Raw genomic sequence first — 25,816 nt, forward strand, 5'->3', positions numbered from 1 at the left:
TGGTACCCGTGAACCTGACAGACCTTACAATAGCACTAAAAGTCTCCCAACCGAGCTCGGGGCCCCTGTCAGGTCAGGCGCTGCACTGACCCAAACCCCACACTGAGCTCAGGGCCCCCGTCAGGGAAGCACTGCACTGACCCAAACCCCACACTGAGCTCGGGGCCCCCGTCAGGGAAGCGCTGCACTGACCCAAACCCCACACTGAGCTCGGGGCCCCCGTCAGGGAAGCGCTGCACTGACCCAAACCCCACACTGAGCTCGGGGCCCCCATCAGGGAAGCGCTGCCCAGACACACAGAGTCAGATTATTCCCTGCATTTGACAAATTAGGGAACTGCTGCACAGAGCGGGAAGTGACTTGCCCCAGGACACCCAGTAGGCCAGGAGCCAAACTTCATTGGGCTAAGCTGGTAAAGTGTCCTCCCCAAGCCAGTATAACCCAGTTCCCAACCACCAACCTAAGCCAGAGACTCCCCCACTCCAGCAACCCAGCCTCTAGAACCACTGGACCCCACTCCCCTCACAGAGCTGACATAGAACCCAGGAGTCCTGGCTCCCAGCCCCGTGCTCTAACCTTGTAAGCCTCGACAACCAGCACAGAACAGCAACACCTGCAAACAAACCCCGATAATAAAATAAATAAGATCCCCACAAAGTGACATCCCCAAAGGCTCCCTGCAGGCTGGAGCCATCCTTGTCCCCTCCTCTGAATTCCCTGCTAGAAGGTGCCAAAGAAGAGATGGGGCCAGGCCCAAATCTGCACCACAAACCTGGATAGCTGACACCCCAAACTCTCTCCCAGTTTGCACAGAGCCCATCCCGGCCAGTCAGGCGCCATGGCTGTGACAGCTCAGCCAGACTCCTAGTGGCACAAAGCGGAGGCCAAGGGCTGACGGAACTGACAAGTCCAAGCCCCTCTCTCCCGACACCACCCTGGGAAAGGGGAGAGCACGCTGTGAGGGTGTGAGAGGGTCGAGCTCTCTCTGCTGCTGCCCAGCCTGTCCCTACGGCAATGCCCTCACTCTGGGGAGGGACAGTGAGCTATCTGGGCCACACCCCTGCTCCAAACCCTCGCCCTCCCCTCCTATCCCCTGGGGTCTCACCTTCGCTGCAGAACTTGCCCTGGAAGCCGGTCATACTGCAGTCGCACTGCACCTCGCCATTCAGCACGCTGCAGAGCCCCCCGTGGGCACAGGGATTCTGCTTGGTGCACAGGTACTCCGTGTCGCTGCGGATGCCCTGGCTGCCCAGCAGGGCTGGCGGCGTGTCGCCCACCTTGAGGTTGGCCACCAGCCCCTTGAAGGGCACCTCGTACTTGACGGTGCTCAGGGTAAGCGCCGAGAGGCGCACGTCGGGCGGGATCCCCCCCACAAAGAGGTCGCTCTCCACCGCCATGTCCCGCCGCTTGGACTTGACCTCGGCCACCTTGGCCTCACCGTCCACCACCAGCATGGTCTCCCGGTAGTTGCGGGTCAGGAGCACCATGTGCCAGCGGTCGTCATCCACGGGCGTCTCCAGGTGCAGCTTGGCAGGCTCGGCACAGGAGATGGTGAAACGCAGGCGCAGGCGCCCGTCAGCGATCATGAGCTCCAGGAAGTCGCAGTTCCCCCCGTCGTCCAGGTAAAGCACCAGCGCCCGCGAGACGTTTGTCTTCAGGCTAAAGCTCAGCTCCCCCAAGGAGCTGGCGTCCCAGCGGGCATAGCGGGCCCACTGCCCCGTGGCGCCACCGAACTCCAGCGCCGCCCCGCCTGCCCCGGGGCCCAGCAGGGCACCCATGAGCAGTGCCAAGGGCAGCAGTCTGGCCATGGCGCCCAGTCTCATCTGTCCCTGCCCCCCCCTCAAGGCAAATGCTGGGCGCCGCCCCCCCACTGCCACAGCCTCAGATCCTCATGGGGGGGGCAGGCGGCTGGATGGGGGGAGGGAGGGGCAGGCGGGGTTGTGGTGCGTTGCCTTCCTTGCAGGCCGGGAAGCAGGTGGAGATGAGTGGGGGGCTCCGCTCAGAGGGAGGGTGGTGGCCTTTCACTACCACTCAGTGACAAGGGGCAATGGGATGCCAGAATCCAAATATCCAGAAGTCAGAGAGAACAAATTCAGGCCCCCACCAACTCAACCCCCTCCCCCCACCCAGCCTCCACCAATCACAGGCTCCAGGTCCAGCTCCAGCAAGTTACAGCATCCTCCTCCGGTGGGGTGCAGAGCCAGCCGCGCCCACAGGGCGTGCTCAGCCCGGCTCCGGCGTCGCGTCACAGGAGGGCGGAGCTGCGAGGAGAAAGAGGAGACGTGTGAGGCCAGGCCACGTGCACTAAAGGATTAATACAACGCAGCCCACCCTCCCATAGCCGGGGGCTGAACCCAGGCATTCAGGGAACACCCCCTCCCCCAACCCTAGGGCTGGCTACTCTCCCCAGAAATTCCTCTTCTCATAGTTGTTCCAGCCCAGAACCTCTTCTGATTGGTTGCTCTTCCCCACTTTCCCCACCTCCTGTGGGAGGGTGGCCAATCAGAGCTCACACAGGAGGCCAAGTAGCACCCCACCCCGCATCCAACAGGATTTTGGGTAGGGGAGAGGGAAGAGGAAGCAGGCCATACCATTCTCACAGTGAGGGGAGGGGAGGGAAGAGGTGGGAGCAGGCTGTACCTTTCTCACAGGGAGGGGGAGCGGTGAGAGCAGATCATACTATTCTCACAGGGAAGACAGGTGGAAAGGAGGGAGCAGGCCTTACCATTCTCACACGGGGGGGGGGCGGGAGCAGGCCATACCATTCTCACAGCGAGGAGGGGAGTGAAGAGGCGGAACAGGCCGTACCGTTTTCACAGCAAGGACGAGGGGGAGAGGCAGGAGCAGGCCATACCATTCTCACAGCGCGGAATGGGGGGAAGGAGGGAGCAGATCATATTCTCACAGCAAGAATGGATGGGAAGGAGGAAGCAGGTCATACTATTCTCACAGCGAGGATGGGCAGGGAGAGAGGGAGGAGCAGGCTGTACCATTCTCACAGTGAGGAGGAAGGTGAAAAGGCGGGAGCAGACTATACCATTCTCACAGTGAAGGGAGGGGAGAGGTGGGAGCAGACCATACCATTTTCACAGTGGGGGGGGAAGATGTGGGAGCAGGCCGTACGATTCTCACAGAGAGGAGAAGGGTGATGAGGTGGGAGCAGGCCATACCATTCTTACAGTGAGGAGGGGGGAAGAGAAGGGAGTAGGCCATACCATTCTCACAGCAAAGATGAGGGGGAGAGGAGGGAGCAAGCCATACCATTCTCACAGTGAAGGGAGGGGAGAGGTGGGAGCAGACCGTACCATTCTCACAGCAAGGACATGGGGAGAGGTGGGAGCAGCCCGCATCATTCTCATAACAAGAACAGGGAGGAAGAGGCAGGAGCAGGCCCTACCATTCTCACAGCAAGGATGGGGGAGCGGAGGGAGCAGGCCATACCATTCTCATAGTGAGAATGGGTGAGAAGGAGGGAGCTGGTCATACTATTCTCACAGCGAGGAGGGGGATGAGGTGGGAGCAGGCTGTACCATTTTCACAATGAGGAGGAAGGTGAAGAGGTGGGAGAAGGCCATACCATTCTCACGAGGGGGGGGAGAGAGAGAGAGGCAGGAGCAGGCTGTACCATTCTCACAGCGAAGATGGGGGGAGGAGGGAGCAGGTCATATTATTCTCATAGGGAGGATGGGGGGAGGGGCAGAGCAGGCCATACCATTGTCATAGGGACAGATGCTGCTCCCTCCTCCCCTCAGTCTACTCCTTGCTCCTCCACCCTCCCTTTGGACTTGTTCTGACATCTGCCCCCCAAGCAACCCTGCTGAGGGCCCAGTGCCGACTGCTCTCCCAGCCACACACCCTGTGTTCTTTGCACAGGGCCCCAGCCCCAGTTGTTCCAGGGGTAGGTGACCAGAGCAGCTGCCTTCGATGCCAACCTCCAGGGGACTAGGGCGGCTCCCGCCAGCACTCCCACACACACTGGCTTATTTGCACAGGGACAATCCCAGCCCACCCCGTTATTTGCACAGACCATTCCCCACTGCCATGTTATTTGATCAGACCCTCCCCATGGGCCATATGCCATTTACAGCCTTCCCCCTCCCCCCTGCGACAATCTGCATCTCATCACTGCGCTGTCAGTCAGGCATTATTTATAACCCACCCACCACTGGCATACTATAGGCAGAGGGGGGCACAGCGAGAGGGGGAAAGGAGCAGAAAGAGGAGGGGGTGGGACAGAGGGGAACAGAGTAGGTCTTATTGGAGGCAACAGGGACTGGATGGGCCGATGGGTCTTATCTGGGGGTGGGTCAGGGAATATCAGGCTGGATGGGCCCATGGATCTGATGCAAGGCGGCAGGAGGAGGTGAGATACTGGGGTGGGTGGGCCCATTGGTCGAACCTGTTACCCCTACCCAGCGACCATGGCAACCAACCCTCATTAACACCCTGTCACCCCAAAAATCTATTAAAAGAACAAATGTAAATGGGGTGGGGGAAGGGGCGGTTTCCGCGGTAACACAGCACCGGGGATATGGCATCATGCAAATGAGGTACGGTAGGTTATTTATAACTGTGCCTCGTCTGTGCCCCTCATTGGGTAATGGGGGCCATTAGCATGCGCTGCATAATTAGCCAATCACATTAAATGCTGCACCTGTGCGAGGGGAGGCACTGATTGACGCCTGAGCAGTGTGCTGGGGGGCTGGGCTCTGAGCCCCTCAATTCTCCCTCCTCAGCGCCATCATCCCCACTGGGTCGCTCGGGTGTGTGGGGGGGTGAGGGGTAGTTTCTCCTGCCCCCACCAAATCCCAGCAGACTGCACCAAGGGATGAGACTGTAGTGGAGGGTTGGATTCAGTCGAACCTCCTCCCCGGGCTTCTCACTCCCCCAACTCATCCCCTCAACCCCCATCTCTCCTCACCCTTGCACCTCCTCCCCCTTACCATCCTACTTCCTTCCCTCCCTCTCCCCCCCTACAATCCCCACCTCCTCCCCCTGCCCGCTGTCCCCCCTTACCTTACCGCACCCTCTACTCCCAGCTCCCTTACCATCCCAACCCCCCTTGTCTATTTTAGAGGAGGAAATTAATTAACTATTGATTCCTGCTGCCCAGAGTGATGGGGTCACATTCCCACCAGCCAGGTGGTGGCCTGCAGGTCAGCCTCGGGGGAGATACAGGGAGCTGGAAGGGGATGGTGGGCTCTCCATGCAGCCACAGTTTGGAGCAATGCAGTCACAAACACGGGATGGGGAAAAAGAATGAACATGGGGGCTGGTTTTACACAGTGAATCGGGGGGAGGGACAGGAGGCCTCGGTTCTATCTTCACCTTTGGGAGGGTAGTGGAGTTTACTGGGTTAGAGAGAGAGGGGGGCTGGAAATCGGGATGCCTGGGCTCTATTCCCAGTTCTGGGAGTGGAGTGGAGTCTAATGTGTTAGAGCAGGGGAGGGGGAGTTAGGACTCCTGGGTTCAGGGAGGAGTCTGTCGCAGATCTGGGAATTGAACCCAGGAGTCCTGAATCCCAGTTCCCTAACCACAAAGGTCTCCTTCCACCCAGCTCTTCTGGGGAATTAGGAGAAACACAACTAGGATTCATGCCATGAAGCTTGGATTGCAATATATTCCTGACCCCAAATCAGGGTCAAGAGCAGTATGGTCTTGATTAAGTTTAAGGCACATCAAATCAAGGGTGCTCTCCCCTAAACACCCCACTATGCACACAGATGCAGAACAAGATTGGTGCTAGCAGCAACATCCAATGAACTTTGGGTGAAACCCCCACTGGCTCTTGTCTAACAGGCTCTCAAGTGCTACACTGTTCACCTGAGGAACTCTCTGCTACAAGAAAATGATCAAACAATTCTCATTCTTCCTCTCCATATCATAGCAACCTGGGTGTCTAAGCACAGCACAACAAGTAGAATTACACCACTGAGCCAGGAACAGCCACCACTTAAATCCTGGGCGAGTAAATTCTAAGAAGAGTTGATGCATTATTATTTGCACTGGTGTCAGCTGAGATCAGAGCCCAGACATGCCACATGGTGCACCAATTGAGACCCGGGCCCCGCCACACCAGGGCCCATGTAGACATACATTGATAAACAATCCCCACCCCAAAGAGCTCACAGTCTAAATAGACAAAAGAGAGGAGGGGAAACAGTGGCTCCAAGAGGCAAAGAGACTTGCCCAAGCTCAGTGGCAGAGCCAGGGCTAGCACCCAGGAGTCCTGGCTCCCAGTCCAGCACACTACCCCCTGCAACCCATCCTTCAGGTTGGGTGTACTGTACTTTGACCTCGAAGTGCCAAGCTCCCGAGGATGGTTGTGACAAAATCATGTAGCAGGAAGTTCCACAGGTGAGCAGCACAGCAGCGAGTGTAGGTGCTGTCCCTTACGGGGATCCTGGGAGTCCAAGATTGGGCCCCTGAGCCACTCTGCCACACCAGTTCCCATCCTCATGGATCTGCTCGGAGAGGCATGAGTCCCTGCCCCCATACCGTCCTCAGTATCACAGTTCCAGCATGGTACGGCAGCCCTGGGGTGTCGCTTCAGATTAAGCGTGTTGCCGAGCGTGTGCAGACAAGTACGAAGGACCCCGTGCTCATACTCCCCCGCACTACTCTGCCAGCCCCGCAGGCTCTGTGCTGGGCAGCCAGGCCAGCGCGGGGAGTTCAGGGGACGCAATGTCCTTTGGATCCCACAGGCAGGGATCTCTCTCCCTCCCCCGATCCTTGTTTCTGAGCCGGGTTGCAGGGCAGCATCCTGCAACAGGGGCTGCCAGCCACTCAGCGTGGTGTGCAAGGAGGCACGCAGCTCCGGAGACAAGCAACTGTGAGCAGGGCCAGTCTTGTGCGAGCACACATGCATGGGCTCAAGAAGTGCCATGGGAGCGTGCAAAGGTACGTACACATGCAGCCACATTGCCTCATGCAAGAACACATGCGTGAGTGCACATAGCCAGAGCCTGCTGTGAGTCCACACACAGATGTGCTCCCACAGCCACATCACCCCATGCAAGGACACATACTCACACACATGTGCACATGGCCAGAACCTCATGTGAGCCCACCCCTCCCTGCCCCTGCAGCCCCATCATCCTGTGCAAGGACACACATGCAACACGGCCAGGACCCTGTGCAAGCACATGCCTGCACAAAAACAGCAGCCCCCCCATCCAGTTGCGCGCTCACACACACACACGGACACGCGTGCATCAGCAGGACAAATCCCTCACAGCAGGGAACACACCGGCAGACCCCATCATGTACCATGCTATCCATGGCACATGCACACAAGTAACACCAGTGCGAAGGGGGAGGGAACTGAGCATCAGGACTCCTGGGATCCATTCTCAGCTCTGGGAGGACAGTGGGGGCTAGTGGTTAGAGCAGGGGGGCGGGGAGTCAGGACTCCTGGGTTCTACCCCTTGCTCATCCACTTGCTTCCCCTTCCCTGTGCCTCTGTTACTCCTTGCCCTCCCGCAACAACATGGTATAGGTGCTTAGGGCTAGCTAACACAGGTACCATCCAGCCTACCAGTACCTGGGCCGATTTATTTACCCTGCCCTCCCAGCTTTTCTGGAAGAGGGTTAACAGAGAACAGGCAGTGCAGCACGGACACAGCAAGTGGCCTTCACACTACACGTTTACCAGGCAGCTCTTAATAAAAGCTGCCATCATGCCAGCCCAATGCCATAACCTCCACTGGCTTCCACCATAAATTAATGGAGATATCCTATCTCCTAGAACTGGAAGGGACCTTAAAAGGTCATTGAGTCCAGCCCCCTGCCTTCACTAGCAGGACCAAGTACTGATTTTACCTCAGATCCCTAAGTGGCCCCCTCACGGATTGAACTCATAACCCTGGGTTTAGCAGGCCAATGCTCAAACCACTAAGCTATCCCCTCCCTCACCATAAAGGCAAGAACTGAGGGGCACAGAGCACAGGGCCATCCCCAGCTCTAACCTGCTGGCCCCCACTCCCCTCCCAGAACTGGGCATGGAACCCAGGAGTCCTGTGCAGGGCAAAGAAATAAAGTTAAAATAGCTACACCTGAGGCCTGCGGGGCTGCGATCAGGGGAGGAAGGGTAAGGGAGCAGTGTCCAGAGAACCTGCTCCTGGAGGAGTTCTTGGCCCTGGAGGGAGCCACCTCCAATGGGGGAGGCAGACAGGAACCCAGGAGTCCAGCATCCCCTGTCCCCCCCCACACACAGTTGCTCCAGTCTACTGCCTCCGGCCCAAGGGTGTCTCCTTGCATTAGGGCAAGCAGGCAGGCTGCTCAGACGCGTGTGAAGAGCCGTCTCTCTCTCCAGTTCCCCAAGTGCTGCCAGCCACACACTGCCCCGAGCCAGGCGAGCACCGTGCCTGGACATGCTGCCTCCCCAAATCCCTCTGCTTCCATCACACCCCCAGCCAGAACCCAGGGCTCCTCCCACCCCATCCCCTCCAAACCCTCCCACCCCCGGCCCTGCCCAGCACCGCATTCCCCACTCACACACACACACACACATCGACCCCCACTGGGACTCTTCCCACCTCCTCTTCTTCCCCTATACACACCCTAACCCCGTGCCGGGCCTCCCCCACTCCTTCTCCCACACATACACCCCAACCCCCACTGGACCTCCCCCTATCCCTCCTTTCACACACCCCGATCCTCTGCCAGACCTTCCCCACATCCCATCCCCCCCACACACCCCGACCCCCTGCCAGGCCTCCCCCCAATCCCATCCCCCCCTCACGCACCCTGACCCCCTGCCGGGCCTCCCCCCCAATCCCCTCCCCACCACACTCCAATCCCCTGCCAGGCCTCCCCCTAATCCCATCGCTCTACACACACCCCGACCCCCTGCCAGACCTTCCCCCCCAATCCCATCCCCCCCCACGCACCCTGCCAGGCCTCCCCCAATACCATCCTCCCCACACACACCCCGACCCCCTGCTGGGCCTCCCCCCCAATCCCATCCCCCCCACACACACACACTCCAATCCCCTGCCAGGCCTCCCCCCCCACTGCATCCCCCCCATCACACACCCCAGTCCTCTGTCAGGCCTCCGCCCCATCCCGTCCTCCCCTCACACACACACACACACTGTTTCCCCTTTGGGCCTTCCCTGCACCCACAAGTCCCCAGCCCTAACCTCAACCCCAAACTGCCAGCCCCCAACACCAGCTTCCAGGGCCTCCCCCTCCTATTTCAACAACTGGGTAAACAACATGATCTGCTGGGTCTTGCTTTGGCCAGATGCTCTCAAGTAATCCAGTTGGGAGGGCAGTGGGGTACAGTAGTTAGAGCAGGGGGCTGGGAGTCAGGACTCCTGGGTTCTCACCTGGGTCTTGGAGGGGAGAGGGTTGGTGGGACTGGGGGAATCAGGACTTGTGAAGAGATGGCTCAGTGCACAAGACACACACACTACTTACAGCACTGCAGGCTGGGAATGGCGTTGCTTTATTCAGCTAAACACCAGGGTGGGGGAAAACACTCACAAGCTAAACAGGAAGCATGGGAGGAGTGGAGCCTGGCTCCCAACCATGGCAGTCGGGAATAACCCAGTTAACTCCATGATGACCACTTTACTACAGAATTCCTGGGTTCTTTCTTTCCCCGGCTCTGGGAAGGGGGCAAGTCTCCCAGTTAGAGAAGGGGGATAGGGAGCCAGGACTCCTGGCTCAAGGTGAAATTTCTGGGCCCTCAGAATTGCTGACATTCTTAATTTATTTTCTATAGCTAACATGATCAGAGCCCAGGGTGGGAAGGGAGCGAAGAGGGGAGGGGAATGCTGGGTGGGAGCAAGGGGGCAGTAAAGAGGGAGGGAACGCAACCTAGGGGCGCTAAAGCCCCACAGCCCCAGCAAGCAGTGTCTCGCTCAGCCCAAGCACAGCCAGGGCAGGCATCGATCGGCGCTCAGCGCTGCCACTGCAGGGCGCCTTGAAGGTCAAGCAGAGGAGGAGACCCGGGTGGGGGGAGTGTTGGACAGATCGACTCCAGGGAGAGATAAGAACCCCCAGGCCTCTGCCAAGGGCCCATCTAGCCCCGATATCCCCCAGTCCCTGCTCCGCATCAGACCATGCAGTGCCCGGGCCGATCTCAGTCAGGGTCCATGCAGCACCCAGCCCCACAGGGCCCCCACTCTCGGTCAGGGCCTGTGCAGCACCCAGGACGATCTCAGTCAGTGTCCGTGCAGCACCCAGCTCCGCGGGACCCCCGCTCTGGGTCGGGGACTGTGCAGCGCCCGGGCCGATCACAGTCAGGGTCCGTGCAGCGCCCAGCCCCACAGGGCCCCCGCTCTGGGTCGGGGACTGTGCAGCGCCCGGGCCGATCACAGTCAGGGTCCGTGCAGCGCCCAGCCCCACAGGGCCCCCGCTCTCGGTCAGGGCCTGTGCAGCGCCCAAGCCGATCTCAGTCAGTGTCCGTGCAGCACCCAGCTCCGCGGGGCCCCCGCTCTGGGTCGGGGACTGTGCAGCGCCCGGGCCGATCACAGTCAGGGTCCATGCAGCGCCCAGCCCCACAGGGCCCCCGCTCTGGGTCGGGGACTGTGCAGTGCCCGGGCCGATCTCAGTCAGGGTCCGTGCAGCACCCAGCCCCACAGGGCCCTGATCTCACTTGAGGTCCAGGCAATGCCCAGCCCAATGGGGGACCTAATCTCCATTGCAGGCAGAGGGGGGAAATCAGTGCAGTGCCTGGAGCCTCTTGGCACAACCATCATACATACAGCAACATGCATTTCTGAATCCACCGGCTCTGTGCGTAACAGGCCCTGTGGTGAGAGACGGGCGAGGGTGCCGGAGTTCCCAGCTGCCTGTTCCATATTTAAGCACCAAGCTGTTGCTTTCACACACGCATGCCCTGACTCAACAGAGGAGCACGGGCTCCACTGTCTATGAATACAAGGCAAGCGGGACACCTAACGGCAACACGGGGATCCCTGCAGCCTGGGAGAGAAATGGGGGAGTGGGACACGGGGCCTTTCCTTCCAAGGGGGCGCCAGCTCTGATCTGGCCCCAGGGGGATAGGCTGGCTCAGGGGAAATGAGGGAGAGGGGGCTTTCCCCTCTAAGGCATCATCAATTCCATCTCCTCGCAGTTCCAGCTGAGGGGTTTAACCACCACCTTCTCTCTCAAAAAAGACACTGAGCTCTGTGAAATGGGGGCAGGAGTGGAGGGGTGATTAAAAGGCTTTGGAGGATGCAGCATCAGGGGGGCTGGAAGGGACAGTGGAGGGGGCAGCGTCAGGCACTGAGTTTGTGCTGTTAATTTTAACTAACCTCAAATTATGTTTATGTCAAGAACAGAACTGCCTCCCTCAGCCCCATCCCTGACTAGACTCTGAGCCAGGGCGATTCCAAAATCCAAATCCTGAACTCGGGAGCACTTGAGCTGCATGAAAATATAATCACCTGGAGTCCTGGCTCCCAGCCCCCTGGCTCCAACCCGCTAGACCCCACTCCCCACCCAGAGCTGGAGACAGAACCCAGGAGTCCTAGCTCCCACTTCTGTTCTTTACTTAGGGCTTAGAATTACTGGGTTCTATCCCTGGCTCTGGGATGCAGGTGGGGTCAAGTGGGATAAGGGGGATGGGGGGTTGGAGCCAGGACTCCTGGGTTCTATACCTGGCTCTGGGAGAGGAGTGGGATCTAATGGGATAGAGCAAGGGCAGAGCGGAGAGTCAGGACTCCTGTGTCCTGGGGGATGTTGGTGGGGTGCACGGTCCTTGGGCTGCCCCAGTACTGGGGGTGAATTTCACTCCATCTATGCAGAGAAGGCATTAAACAGTCTGGCACCCCTGTGGGTTGCATCTGGCTATGAGCCCAGCCACCCAGGTTCAAAGTCACTGCCCCTCAGGGGACTCAAAACTGAGAGCTGGTATGTGCCCACGGAGGGGGGCTGTATGGTTGTCCAAGTGTGAGTGGGCACTGAGGTACCCCTCCCTGCTCCACCATACCTCCTCAGAGTTCTGGACAAAGCCTAGGCCCATGGCGCAGCCAGGGTGGGAACGGAAGGCAGGGAGCTTGAGGTCGGCAGCTTGAATTGATCCTGCCATGCGGCACCAGAATTATCAGTGCAGCCAGGGCACGCGGTGCCAGACTGGCACCTGGGGGAGGGGGGATCCAGCGGCTCTGCAACCTTGGGGTGACTTCTAGCAGGCAGAGCCCTGCGCCAGAAGTAGAATCCAGGAGTTCTGACCCCCCCCCCCCCCGTGCTCGAACCACTAGACCCCACTCCCTTCCCAGAGCTGGTTTCCAAGCAGGGAAGTGACTGCTTTTGACTCTCACAGACAGAGCTTGCAGCAAAGGCAGAAAATATAAATACTAATCAGTGCAGTCCCTTGGGGGAGCGGGCACAGCGGGGGGAGCAGCTCTGGGCGATCAATCAGCAGCTGTCATCGCTCCCATCACAGGCCAAGACACCAGCCTACGCAGCATGCACGGGCCACCGCATCAAGGGCAAGGGGGAAGAGCTAGTATTCTCCCTGGCAGTCAGTGCTGGCCCCAATGCCCCAGCACGGCACTAGGGGGCGCTATGCTGCAGAGTAGGGAGCGCTTTCCCCTCACAACCAGTGCTGACACAGCATGGCATTAGGGGGTGCTGTGCTGTGCTGCAGGGAGTGGTGTCAGGGCCTCAGTAAGGGGCACTCTCCCCTGACAGGCCCTTAAAATTCCTCCATATAATGTGACTGTTAGAAACCTGCTGAGTCACACCCCAGAGATGGCTGCATTTTATGGAGGATCTTGTGAGTACATGGCAAACCTCAGAATAGAACCCAGGAGTCCTGCCTCCCAGTCCCACCCCACCCCACCCCACTCTTACCCACTAGACCCCTCTCCCCTCCCATCCCAGGGAATCTGATAAGTGTCACAATAATTCAGGAGATTAAAGGATTGGCTGTGAAAAGTCCATCCTTGCTCCGGGTCACTAGGATATGGCATTTCCACCCTGGATCAAAAAATCCCTGTCTCAGCTATTTCCCACTCCCCACCTCTCCCTAGTGCTCCCTCATCTTCCAATCTGCTAGCCCCAATTAAGAGCCCCATACTTTAGCCCTCTCCAGCCTGGAACTCACAACCTCCTGCACCTCCCTCCCTGGCACCTGCCCTCCACTCACACTCCAGTTGGTCCATGTTTCTAGCCCCTCCCAGGCACTGCACCCAAGCAGGGAGAGTCAGGAGGGGGGGGGGACAGAAGGAAAAGGGGAAGGAAGGGGGGTTGGCTCACCTCCCCATCTCATTCCTGTGCCCTGGCATGGGGGTGTGGGGAGAGTCACACCCCCTCCCCCGGGGTACAGCCCATTTGGTGGGCAAACACAGCAGTCAGGTCTGGGTGCAACTGAGAGGCACCAAACCTCATTTCAGGGAACGAGAAACTGTGCCACCCCCCAAAAGCATGTTACCACCAGCCTGGCCATGCTGGGCCCAGAATAGACTTGGGGTGTTGCTGGGCCACCTTCCCATGCAAACACACACAAAACACACACACACCCCTCACATACATACACTCTTTACACCCCCTCCTCTCTCTCTCTCTCTCTCTCTCTCTCTCTCACACACACACACACACTCTGCCCCCAACTGCCCTGCGTTCACCAAGAGAATTGTCCAGCCAATCTCCCAGGGCCTCAGAACTGACCCTGACCCATTCCCCACCCTCGTCCCATCCATAAGACAAGTTTGCTGGGTCTCAGCCTGGTTGGTCCCTAGCAGGACAGGGCTCACCAGTCCCCCATCACAGCAGCCCCCTGCACTCCCATCCCCCGTTACACCACCCCCGCCCCTCCCACCTTCCTATTTGTGGATCTCAGCAGCAGGACTGAGTCAGCCACAGAGACGGCACTTCCCAGTCCTCCCTGGGGGGACCCAAGGTTTAGGACTGACTCAGCTGTGTGGGGGGAGCTGTGTGTGTGCGCGCGTGTGTGTCCCTGTCCGGGGAGGCCTCCCCCTGCCATTGCCCCCCCTCTGGGGACACACACAGAAGTCAGGCTGTGTGACAAGATCACCTAGAGAATCTGAGAGATCACCCCCGCCCCGTCCCAGCACAGACCCCTTCTCCCCACCGACCGAGATCGTCCCCCTCAACATAGACCCCTTCCCACCCCCAACCGAGACCGCCCCCCCAGCACAGACCCCTTCTCCCCACCGACCGAGACCGCCCCCCCAACACAGACCCCTTCCCACCCCCAACCGAGACCGCCCCCCCAGCACAGACCCCTTCTCCCCACCGACCGAGACCGCCCCCCCAACACAGACCCCTTCCCACCCCCAACCGAGACCGCCCCCCCAGCACAGACCCCTTCTCCCCACACCGACCGAGATCGTCCCCCCCAACACAGACACCTTCTCCCCCCACCAACGGAGATCGTCCCCCGCAACACAGACCCCTTACCCCCCCCACCGACTGAGACCGCCCACCCCCCCAGCACAGACCCCCTTCCCATCCCCCAACCAAGATCCAGACCCCCTCCCCCCTGGTCCCAGCACTGATCCCTTCCTCCCACTGACCGAGATCATCCCCATATCCCAGCCCATCCCAGCACAGACCCCTTCCCCCAAACCCAGATCTCCCTCCCTTTCCCCCCACCCGAGATCGAGCCCTCCACCAGTCCCAGGACAGACCCTTCCCCCCCAACCCAGATCGCTCCCCCATCCCAGCACACACCCCTTCCCCCCAACCCAGATCGGACCTCTCCCATCCCAGCACAGACCCCTTCCCCCCACCGATCAAGATTGGGCCCCCTCCCCCCTCTCAGCACAGACCCTGTCTCCCCCAACCAAGATCACCTCCCTTGTGCCACACTGACCCCCCTGCCTGAGATTGGGACCCCCCTTGCACTATACAGACTGACCCCTCCCAACTGAGATTGCAATACAAGCAGGTGCCCACAGAAACTGGGGCTCTCTCTCACACTGTACAGGCCCCCACACCAATCAGGATCAGGGCCCTCATTGTTCTGGGCGCTACACACACCCCGAATTACTGAGCTGGGACCTTCACCACGCCACGCGCAGCACAGACACAGTGAGAAAGAGCCCTGCCCCAAGAGCCCCCAGTCTGAACGGACAAAGCTGGGGAGTGGGAAAGGACTTGAGCCAGGAATAGAACCCAGCAGTCCTGCACTCTACTTCCCTGACCACCCCACTGTGCCACGCTGCCTTTAAACCAATTCCTCTTCCCTTATGCCCTTATAAAAGGCCCCAAGCAAGGTGTCCCCCCCACACACGCCCCGCGCCGCCCGCCAGCTCCTGGGCGTGGAAGGGGGAGACGCCTGTTTTTATATTTACACACACAAGGCTCTCTCAATAATTCAGCAGCAGTCAGCTCAGATTAGGGCTTAGCTTGTCCTGCCGGGATCAGTAATAAATAAAATATCACTGGTTAGCGCAGACGTACGGGAGCAGAGGGGAAGGTGGGGTACGTTCTTAATGAAAGGCCTTTAAATCCAGCCCTGAGCTCCCCCTGCAATTGCAGATCAGACAGACGGGCCTTCAGGGTAACGAGATCAGCCCAGATCAGCCCCCAGGGCGAGGAAAGGAAGGCACATCTTAACCGCTTCCCGTTTGATGGTAACGCCTACAAGCCACAGCAGGAATTGGGGGGCCCATCCCACCAAGCACTGCACGGACCCCAACCGAGATCGGGCCCCTGTTGTGCCAGGTGCTGCACAGACCCTGACCAAGGTCCGGGCACTGCACAGACCCCGACCAAGATCGGGGTCCCTGTCGGACCAGGCACCACACAGGTCCCTGTGACTGCTATCAGGGCCCCTATCAGGGGCCCCATCGTGCCAGGGGCTGCACAGACCCCTTCAACTGAGATTGTGGCCCCCCGTCATTCTGGGCACTGCACAGCTACACACACACCTGACCGAGGTCAGGGTCCCCATTGGGCATGGAGGGTGGCTAGACCCATTTCCTGGGTTATGGGAGGGTTAAGAGTTATGCCACCCACACTGCATAGCAGCCTTAACTCTGCCCCTGCTGCTGGCAGTGGAACTGGGACACACCTTGCCCTCATCCAGCACAATTCTATGCGTCCTGATGGCTGTATTGCCCAGGATCCTATTGCACCAGGGGCTGTACAGACACAGCCTCAAACAGCTTCACGCCCTCCTCCCGCTCCCTGCGCTAGGCCTTCCAACCACACTGCCCCACCCACCAGGGCCCAGCTCCCCGTTGCATACACAAAGCTGCCTCTTGAGCCACAGTGGCGACACAAGACTTGAGCACGGTGAGGCTGCTGGCGGGTAGAGATCACGGCCTGTCAGCACTGGCCAGGCCTGTCACATCGCACTGCCCTGTCCAGCTGTCTCCACCTGTTATCTCTGGGCTTACACTTAGGCCAGGTCCACCCCAGAAGTGCCGTGCCGGGAGCGCCGCCCCAGTATGGTACCGGCAAAGCCCTTCCACCATGGACCCAGCTTAGCCTGACACACAATGGCGTATCCCAGCCCCTGCGTGGAACAAGCTGGAGTGGTAAAAACTTCGCTCCGCCAGCCTAGCTGCTCTGCATTAGGGGCGTTTGCTGGCACAGACGTGTTGGTTGGAGATCATGCTTGTGCCACAGACGTTTATAGTATAGGCCAGACCTCGGACTGCAGGCTCCCTGGGCCAGGGACCGCCTGTTAGTTCTGTACAGCACCTAGCGCAATCCGTGTCGCTGTACCAACCCGGAGCAGTGGCCAGCAGGAGATGCAGCCAGGCTGGTCCCCAGTGCCCATCGTTGCCCAGTGCTGTGTTAGCGCCCACAGTGCGCTGGCCCCACAACAGTGTCATCAGCCTGAGCTCTGCACCTTTCATCCCTAGATCTTGAAGTGTTTTACAAAGGAGGTCAGCCTCATTATCCCCATTGTACAGGGGGGGGGGGGGAAACTGAGGCACAACACAGTGTTGTGACTCATCCCAGGTCACAACGCAGGCCGTGGCTGAGCTGGGAGTAGAGCCCTGTCCATCAGGCCACAAAAGGCAGCCCCTGGGGCAGGCACTGGGGCAGAGGGAAGTCCCAGTGCAAGGAGGAGCGAATGGGGCTTAAGACCAAGTGACTGGTTTGGAACCGCAAAGAGGCAGCACAGGCGGCTGGCTCAGCCCCCGACTGTGAGTCAGGGCGAGGGCATACCGTGAGCATGCCCTCTTCACTCAGCCCTCGGGTCCCCAGCAGGGACAGGGAGATGGCAGAGAAAACGCCTCCGTCGCTCTGCATTCTCTGCTGTCACCAAGTTTTTGAGTGGTGAATTTCCCTTGTTGAGGGGGAAGGGGGATGGTGGGGAGGGCATAGCAAGGGCACCTGTGGGTGACATAAAGGGGCATGCTTTACCACTGCTCGCTTACCAGCTGGGCCTCCTCTGTGATCCTGATGGGACCCAGGAGAGGAGCGGAGCCACAGAGCCCGCCCGGGCACTGAGCATGCCTGGTTTCCCCAGGGTGGGCCTATGCCAGGCACCAAGTGTGCCCAGTCTCCACTCCCCACCCCATCTCCAAGCTGCCCCGTGCAATCATTACTGGAGAAACGCCAACGCATCAGCTGTGTCTGAGCACCAAGCAGGAGCTCTTCCATCCACGCAGCGTGTGTAATTAACCGCCTTGAAATAACTCGGAGCCCAGCAATTGCTCCGTTGCAGGCAGCAGATGGAATTAGTGGGGATTCCCCACACACGCACACGGCCCCCCGTACTCCTCCCTACAACTGCCCCCTATACAGCATCCAACTCTGCCTCCCCCTCCATTCCATACAAACAGAATCCATCCTTACCACCGCTGCAGTTGCCTTCCATGCTCCCAACAACACTGGGATTTGGGTGCTGAAATGCAGCTGCCTCTGGGGTGCAGTGGGGGGACTGATCATACAGGGATCCTCCACCCAGTGCTGAGATTCAGTCATGTCTGTGGTGGTTGGGCATGGGGGCTGTTTATACAGGGATCCCTTGCTCAGGGCTGAAAGGCAGCCGCCTCTGGGGTGGAGCGCAGGGGGCTGTTTAACACACTGGCTTTACACAGCACTGTAAATTGACACAGATATTATAGGAAGTAAAGAGACATACACTGCCCCCAAGGGGTCACAGTCTAAGGCCCTGACCCCTAACACTTACCAGGAAGGATAAAATTACTTTGCCAGAGCAGCCCCCTGGTGCACGACTGAGCACTAGGATGTGTGTGGGGATGGGGAATGCCTTTACACCAAACCTTCCAGGGAGGGATGTGGGGTCTAGAGGGTTAGAACAGAGAGAGCTAGGAGTCAGGATGCCTGGGTTCTATCCCCAACTCGGGAAGGGTAGTGGGTTAGAGGTAGGGGGCTGGGAGCCAGGACTCCTGGGTTCTACAGAGGTCAGACTATGACTTAAAAAGTTGCTTTTGGGGGAATTCCTTAAAAAAATCCTGACCTCTGACCCCCTTGGGTCACAGCTCCAAGAATCCGGCCCACCAGGATCAAAGATGGGATATAAACTCATGTTAACCAGCAGCTTTTAACCCCAAGTCTGCGCAGGAGCCACTGCATTTGCACCCCCATTCGCTGGGCAAGGCGAATCCGAGGGGGCCGTGTTGGCTTCTCCACACCCAGCCCTGACAGACAGAGGAGGGAGATACTCTATGATCCTTTGTATTCACCCACTCCTGGGGTCTCTGCTAGTCCCCTTCCCCTTTGTTCTGCCCTACTGCGCTCTCTCCCCCACACCCACACAGCATTCAGTCTGCCCCCTCCCGACAGGCCTATCTCTTCAGGTGACACAAAATTCCCATGCTTCAGGAGGATTATAATCCCACACAAGCTGCAGCCCCATTCCAGTGCCCACTGCAATGCCAGGGGATTATAATCCCACACACGCTGCAGCTCCATTCCACTGCAATGATGCGGGATTATATACACACACACACACACACACACACTGCAATGCCTTTCCAGCACTCCATGCACCCCCCATTCAGATGTAGCATCTTCACTGCAGTGATATTCCAGTAAAAGTAGAGATCCCAGGGAGATTATACTCTCCAGATGGGGCAGTTCCAAAGCCCCATGAATCTCCCCACTAGTGAAATAGGTGGCTTCTTGCATTGCCATTCCAGTGCCAGTTGCCATTCCAGTGCTATGATGCCCTTTGCAGTATCCTTCCAGTGTCAGCTGCCATTCCAGTGCCACCCCACCCTCTGCAGTGCCCTTCCTCCTCACGGCATTGCTCCACCAATGCCAGATAAACCCAGCAACAAAATCTCCCTCAACCCTTCCAGTTACCAATTCTCCCTTCCCACACTGGGTGGTGGACCAGGTTCTACCCACATGTTGTCCTCCGCACCCCTGCCACAAGGTGCCAGAGCTGAGGGTGCAGCCCATGCACCTCCCATGCAGCTCCCTCCAATCACCCATCGATCCAGCCTGCCTGCCCTGCAACAGCCCCCCATGCCATCTGGAACAGCCAGGGCACAAGACACCCAAGCCCCACTCTCCCATTGGTGCAGACACAGGATGGACCCTAGGACAATTCGCCCAGCCCTGCCCACAATGCCTACTGCCCCCTCAGCCACCAGGATGGGAGCAGACAGGCTCCACACTCTGCCAGTGCCATGCACATGGGCAAAAATGGTCGCACAGCTCTAAATTGGTCCTTAAGTGACTCTGCCAAGGTCTTGGGGAATCAAAGCAGCTGGGTTCCTCTCCTTCGCAGAGGATGAGGGCAGAGCCAGGCACTCACAGGGGCATCAGCCAGCTGATGCCACTAGCAGTCATTAAATTAACACCAGACCCAGCTCTGCAGAGCCCCCTGAAGTCAGTGGTCTGAGGGGACTCCAAAGATGGGTTTCAAGCCCTGGTTCTCGGAGGGGATTGGAGTCTGATGGGTTAGAGCAGGGGAGGCTGGGAGTCAGGACTCCTGGGTTCTATTCCTGGCTCTGCCACTGACATTGGGTAACTCCAACTCCATGCCTCTGTTTCCCTTCCCGCTCTTTGACTAAATAGACTGTGAGCTCCTAGGGACAGGGACAGTCTCTCACTGTGGGTCTGTGCAGCGCCTGGCATGACAGGGCCCCAATCTTGGTCAAAGCATCTGCATGCCACTCTCATATAAATACCAGGTTTTTTTGTCAGTAAACCTTGCACACAGGAAAGCAATCACGCTGGATTACAAGGCTGCGTACAACTGGGAAGGTTTGGGTTTTTTTACAAATAAAGGATCACTTTTTAAGCCAGTTTGCAAAATCAGGTGCAAATCCATGCTTGCACAAACTACTGTAAATTAAACCTGGTGCTTGGGGGGGGGGGGGGCGGCGAGCTATTGAATTAAGGCCAGAAAGGGTCTGTGGGATTTATTTTTTTGCTCCTTCTTTTGGCTGCAGGGAAAGAAATTATCCGTCACATTTATCTGGGCCACCACTTTAAAGAAAGGAAAATTATAAAGAAATTACAAACCCCTTAACTACAAGGAGAGAGATTGCACAAGACGTGGGGGAAGGAGGGGTTTTCTTCCCTTCTCCGGCAACATTCAAATGTATCAATTAGTCACAGCCCCGGCTTTTGTTTTATAATTGGAGGAAAGGGGCAGCAGAAGGAAATTTAAAAGAGGAAAAAGCAATAGCCAAGCAAGCAGGTTTATAAACATGCAGGCACACACGCCAGAATTTGGAGCGAATTAAAGAAAGTTGAACTCCTGGGTGGAACGTTGTAGCGAGACGATAAGGAAAAGCAACAGAAGGAGAATGCTCTCCAGGGCTTTTGTGGGGCTGTTTTATCTGAAGTGATAAAACTCCTCGAGTGAAATATTCCAAGGAGAACCCTTCTCAACTATTCACCGCGAGAGGGAGGGAGAGGAAATCAACCTTTCAGTAGGTTCTCTTCTCTGTCTCACAGGCGTTGTGTCTGGGCCCAATCGCACACCAGTTCTCACCTGGACGTCCAGGCGGAGTTCGGTTTCATTTAGGCCAGTCGGGAATGGGCTTAGGCTACGCTGAAGTAAAGGCACTAACGCCAAGGAAGGCAGCACAAGAATGGCTGGAAGCGGAAAGTCAGACACATTCTAATTAAAAACAAGGCTCCAGTTTTTAACAGGGAGGGGGATTAACTGCTGGAACAAACCCCCGAGGGCAGGGGTAGGTTCTCATCTCCAGGCCAGATGGCTGCCATTCCGGAAGATGCTTTAGACCAGTGGTTCTCAACCAGGGGTCCGTGTACCCTTGGGGGTACACTGAGGTCTTCCAGGGGGTACATCAACTCATCTAGATATCTGCCTGGTTTTACAACAGGCTACACAAAAAGCACTAGCGAAGTCAGAACAAACTAAAATTTCATACAGACAAAATGCAAAAGGAAGCAGTTTCTCAGTAACGGTGAGCTATGACACTTCCGTATTTTTATGTCTGATTTGGTAAGCAAGTCGTTTTTAAGCGAGGTGAAGCTTGGGGATACGTGAGACAAATCAGACTCCTGCAAGGGGGACAGTCGTCTGGAAAGGCCGATACCACAGCTTTAGATAAACACAAGGGCTTGAGCTCAGTGCAGGGGTGAGGTTCTCTGGCCTGTTGCGCAGCAGGGCAGACGAGAAGATCTAACAGTCCCTTCTGGCCTTTCAGACTATGTATCCAGGCTGGAAACCTCCCGTAGGCCCTGAAAAATCGATGTTGGGGGGCCGGATTGCGTTGGTTCAAGACCAGCAGCAGCCGGCTTCATCCAGTTTTAAGCCAGTGTCGATATGCCCCATGCAACATTGAAACCACCCCACTTGGCCCACCCAATCTTTGGCTCCATAGGCATCAGGCTGAGAGCCCCCAGCTCTTTGCATCCAGCGATCTCCAAGTGCTCTCCAAAGCAGGCCTGTGTCATCATCTCCCTTCTATGGATGGGGAAACTGAGGCACGGGGAAAGCAGTGACTTGCCCCAGGTAACCCAGCAGGCCCATGGCAGTATTCAGCATCCCGAGTGCCACAGCAGGGATCTAGCCTCTAGGCAAGGCTGCATTTGGGGTGTAAAACACCGCCAGAGGGACAGGGTGTGTGGGGAAGCCCCATCTGGCTCAGGTTCCATCCCTCCTGTACTTTGCATGGTTGCTGAGCCTCAGTTCAACCCCAGTGTGGCAAGAAGGGGTGAGGCTCTGGGTCTGGATCCACCCAACTTGATTTCATATGACTATTTCCAGCTCCCTGTCTCCAAAAATCATTTGGCAGGACAGAGCCAGCCCCCAAGCGAGTGGACATGCTGGAGAGAGGGCCTGGGTGCTGCAGGGGGTCGGACAAACCTACTGAACTACAACCCCGCTGCAACACCTGGCTTCTGCATCCAGACAGAGAGAACTGCTCACGTGGGCAAAGGGCCACGCTAAAAATCTGCTTGGATTCCCCCCCCCAAAGAGCGAGTGCTGGGCATGTGGCTGAGGCCAGAATTAAAAGACAGCTATAAAATAGACTAGCTGCATATTTGTATCCGATCCTGGAGTCCATTCCCTGGGGTGAAAGACCGTGGCAGGTGTCTGTAAATCAAAGCCAAACACCTGAGACATAATAAGTGTGGGATGTAAATACATGGCTACATGAGATGGATAGACACAGACACATTTCCCTCAGAACCATATTCATCATTCCCTCTTGCCCTGACAGTCCAGTTCTGGGCTGAGCAGACACAACAGAACTGGGCCATTCACACTGGGAGATTTGCCGTTGGTTTCCTAATAAAATTCATTAGAGTAGTTGAATTGAGTAGATACCCCCCGCACACACACACACACAGGGTGCTCTTGTCGGGTGGGGGCTTATTCTCAGTGTAGAAATCAGACATTCATTTAATTTGGTGGGAGAAAGGCCCTTGGGCGCCAGCCACATACAAAATCATGGAAACGGAGATGCTATTGTTTGATTTATCTAGGAAAAATTCCTCTCTCTTCCAAAGGCAGCGGTACGTTGCCCCCGATGCTGCGATAGTGTCTGACAGAGGGTTGGAAAAGCGATAAGGTGCTGGGCTGGAGTAATCTAACGCACAAAATTAATAATAAAAATGTTTGCAACATGCCAGCAGAGATATCTAACAGCCAGCCTGCGCTAACTAACAGCCCCTACTGCGAAACGCAAGCCAGGAGCTTCTCAACTGACTCCTATTTCTATGGTGGGGGGGTTAATTTTCTTTCAAATCCTATTTTATACAGGGCTTCACACACCACCACTTGTTTCCAAGGATGCCTTTCATTTCTGCTGGGAACCCTCCGCTCATTTCCAATATAATTAATAATGTTCTCCAGACAAACTCCCCTTAAAGGGCACAACACAGCCTCCCACCCCCACTTTGCTAAGAGAAATGCTCCCATCCCACGTCAAAATATTTCAAGATACAGACGCTACAGTTAACTCCGGAAAGAGAGGTTCAGAGCTTTGAGCCAATGCCAGCAACATTTTGTCAGATTGTGCTTTCATCTCCCCCGCCAGCCCCCCACCCCACAGTGTAATTTCATAAGCTTTGGGGTGTTGTGTTTGTGTGTGAGAAACAACACTACAAAACACACACAAGAGGCACAATTCATGGACGCCCCGATCTGCTCCAATCCAAATGAAACCATCCCATTAATATTAAATAATAACGTGAAGCCTTAATAACAACCACCAATCTTCAGCCAGACCCATCTGGAAGCAGAATATCGCTATTTACGAATATGTTAAGCCTAGTCTAATCGCAGCAGTAGTGCTGTTCTTCAAACCATGCTGGAATTAAAGAATAATACCAACATATGGCTAATATTCACACTGCTTTCTTCCCTGCCTCTGTCTGGGCAAGATGTATTTTTTTAACTCAGCATTTCAGATGATCTATCCACCGGCGTTCCTCCTAATGCAAAGATATCAACTCCAAATGCCAGTTGCTTGCTTCAGAGAGATAACCTCAACCTTATAGATAAGGTTCACACGCACGCATACACACACACACACACACCGTGTAAAATAAATATATAAAAGACAGCCCCAGGGAAAAAATATTTTGCCAGGTCCCCACCCCCACTGGAGAGCGCAGCAAAAGCTAAAATGTCCTCAGCTCGCCTCGTTACACCCCCCCGATATCCCCTCACCCCCACTCCAATGCAGCAATGACTCCCCTGCTGCCCCCCCCCATCCACAGACCCCAATGCCACCTCTGCCGGCTCTGTGTCAGCAGCAATGCAACCCCTAGCCCCCACACATAGATTCTTAAAATAGATGTTGGGGTGAGAAGGGGGTGCTCCCCACCCCTGAAATGTGCATGGATCGGCTGTAGCTCCACCACACCCCATCCCCTTGAAGTGATGCCCCCCACAACCCATCCCCACCACCTTGCTGCTTTGCAATGCTATGGAAACCCCCACGGTTGCCACGGCTGCAAAGGGTGAGGGGGGGGGAGGCTAGTGCAAATGGATGCAGCGGTACCCCACCCCCACCCCCTCCCATCGCCCCCCACCCCCAAGGGCAGCGATGGGCACAGCATCCCGGTACCTGCTCCGGGGGGGGCCTCGTACGTCCAGCTGCTGCAGAGAAAGGCAGGAGACAATAGAAAGGTGGTGGACCCTCCTCCTCCTCCTCCTCTTCTCTCTGCCCCCCCCTTCCCTGCCTGGCTCCCTTGCAACAAGAGATGCTGCTGGATGCTGCTCCCGCAATCCGCCTGCAAATATGAGTGGCAGCATCAGCACCACAGCTACAGCGCCGCCCCACCGCCCCTCCCTCCCCAGCAGGGGCGGGGGGGTTGTGCAGGCAATTTGGCACTGTGGGGGGCATGCACAGAGCAAATACAGCCCCAGGCTGGGGAACCCACCCCAGTACACCCCGGGAGCCAGATTTCTCCCACCGCTGCCATTCACCAGGATAGGGACCGAGCCATGAAGAGCTAGGCAGCCTGGCCTAGTGGGTGGAGTACAGAGCTGGGACCCAGGACTCCATTATTGAAATGCTGGGGCAGCCTGGCCTAGTGGGTGGAGTGTGGGGCTGGCAGCCAGGACTCCATTATTGCAATGTCGGGGCAGCCTGGCCTAGTGGGTGGGAGCCAGGACCCCAGTTTTGCAAAGCTGCATCTGTCCACCACTTCAACAATTCCCCCCCAAACACACACATGATAAAATGGGGGTGGTACATTTGCAAACTCTAGGGCACAGGAACCTAGATTTCCTGCATCCCTCTCAAGTGGGAAGGGGAGTGGGGTCAAGGGATTACAGAAGGGGGTGGCTGGGACTCGGGACTCCTGGGTTCTGTGGGAGGTCAGATTGGTGACCGTCCCTGCTCCAACAAGCTTACAGTTGAATGGACAGAGGGTGGGAAGGGAAACTGAGGCACCAGTTGGTGAAGGGACTTGTGCTAAATGGGCCCATTGGTCTGAGGTGGGACAGGGAGGGGGTGGGAGAGATATTGGGCTGGATGGCCCATCCAGAGGGGAGGGCCTTGCCCAAGGTCAATGGCAGAACCAGGAATAGAACCCAGGTGTCCTGAGAGGCAGTAAATTACCACACTTTCCTTCCATTCTGCTCATCAACCAGCCCGGGGCCCTGGGAGGGAACGGGATTTAAGGGCACAAACAGATACAGTCAATGACAGGTGAGATGCTGCTGCAGCCCTTTGAGAATGTACCAAGTAACATAAAGTGCTGTTACAGTGGGGCTGGCCTGGATGTGATGGGAGAGTGCCCCTACTGAGCTCCCAGCCCGCTCCCTGCACCACAGTGCTCCCTGCTTAGCCCCTCGCCCCTCCCCCCTCCCTGCAGCACAGCACCCCCTACTGACCCTGTCCCCACTCTCTGCATACAGCACCCCCTACTGATCCTTCCCTGCTCCCTGCAGCACAGGGCCCCCTGCTGAGCCCCCACCACCACCACCCTGCAGCACAACACCCCTAGTTCCACTCTCCCA

General features: G+C 57.2%; 1 protein-coding gene across 35 annotated transcripts in view; it reads right to left on the minus strand.

Moving 5' to 3' along the window:
• The window catches only part of NRXN2 (neurexin 2), a 316,444-nt gene that overhangs the window by 282,591 nt on the left and 8,037 nt on the right, over positions 1-25,816 (minus strand). For 27 of the 35 annotated variants that reach the window (XM_008179695.4, XM_005307930.4, XM_065553034.1 and 24 more), the window contains exons 2-3: positions 24,417-24,582; positions 1,106-2,261 (exon numbers count right to left, since the gene is read on the minus strand). In XM_008179695.4, the coding sequence (XP_008177917.2) occupies positions 1,106-1,823 (718 nt within the window). In that variant the 5' untranslated portion in view covers positions 1,824-2,261; positions 24,417-24,582. Of the gene's footprint in view, positions 1-1,105; positions 2,262-2,481; positions 2,548-2,762; positions 2,961-9,332; positions 9,471-24,416; positions 24,583-25,816 lie in introns of those variants that run through there. The other 8 variants (XM_065553022.1, XM_065553023.1, XM_042849667.2 and 5 more) reach the window with 6 other exon arrangements.

This window comes from Chrysemys picta, chromosome 7 (genome assembly GCF_011386835.1).
Source record: "Chrysemys picta bellii isolate R12L10 chromosome 7, ASM1138683v2, whole genome shotgun sequence".
NCBI classification, from domain to species: domain Eukaryota; kingdom Metazoa; phylum Chordata; order Testudines; family Emydidae; genus Chrysemys; species Chrysemys picta.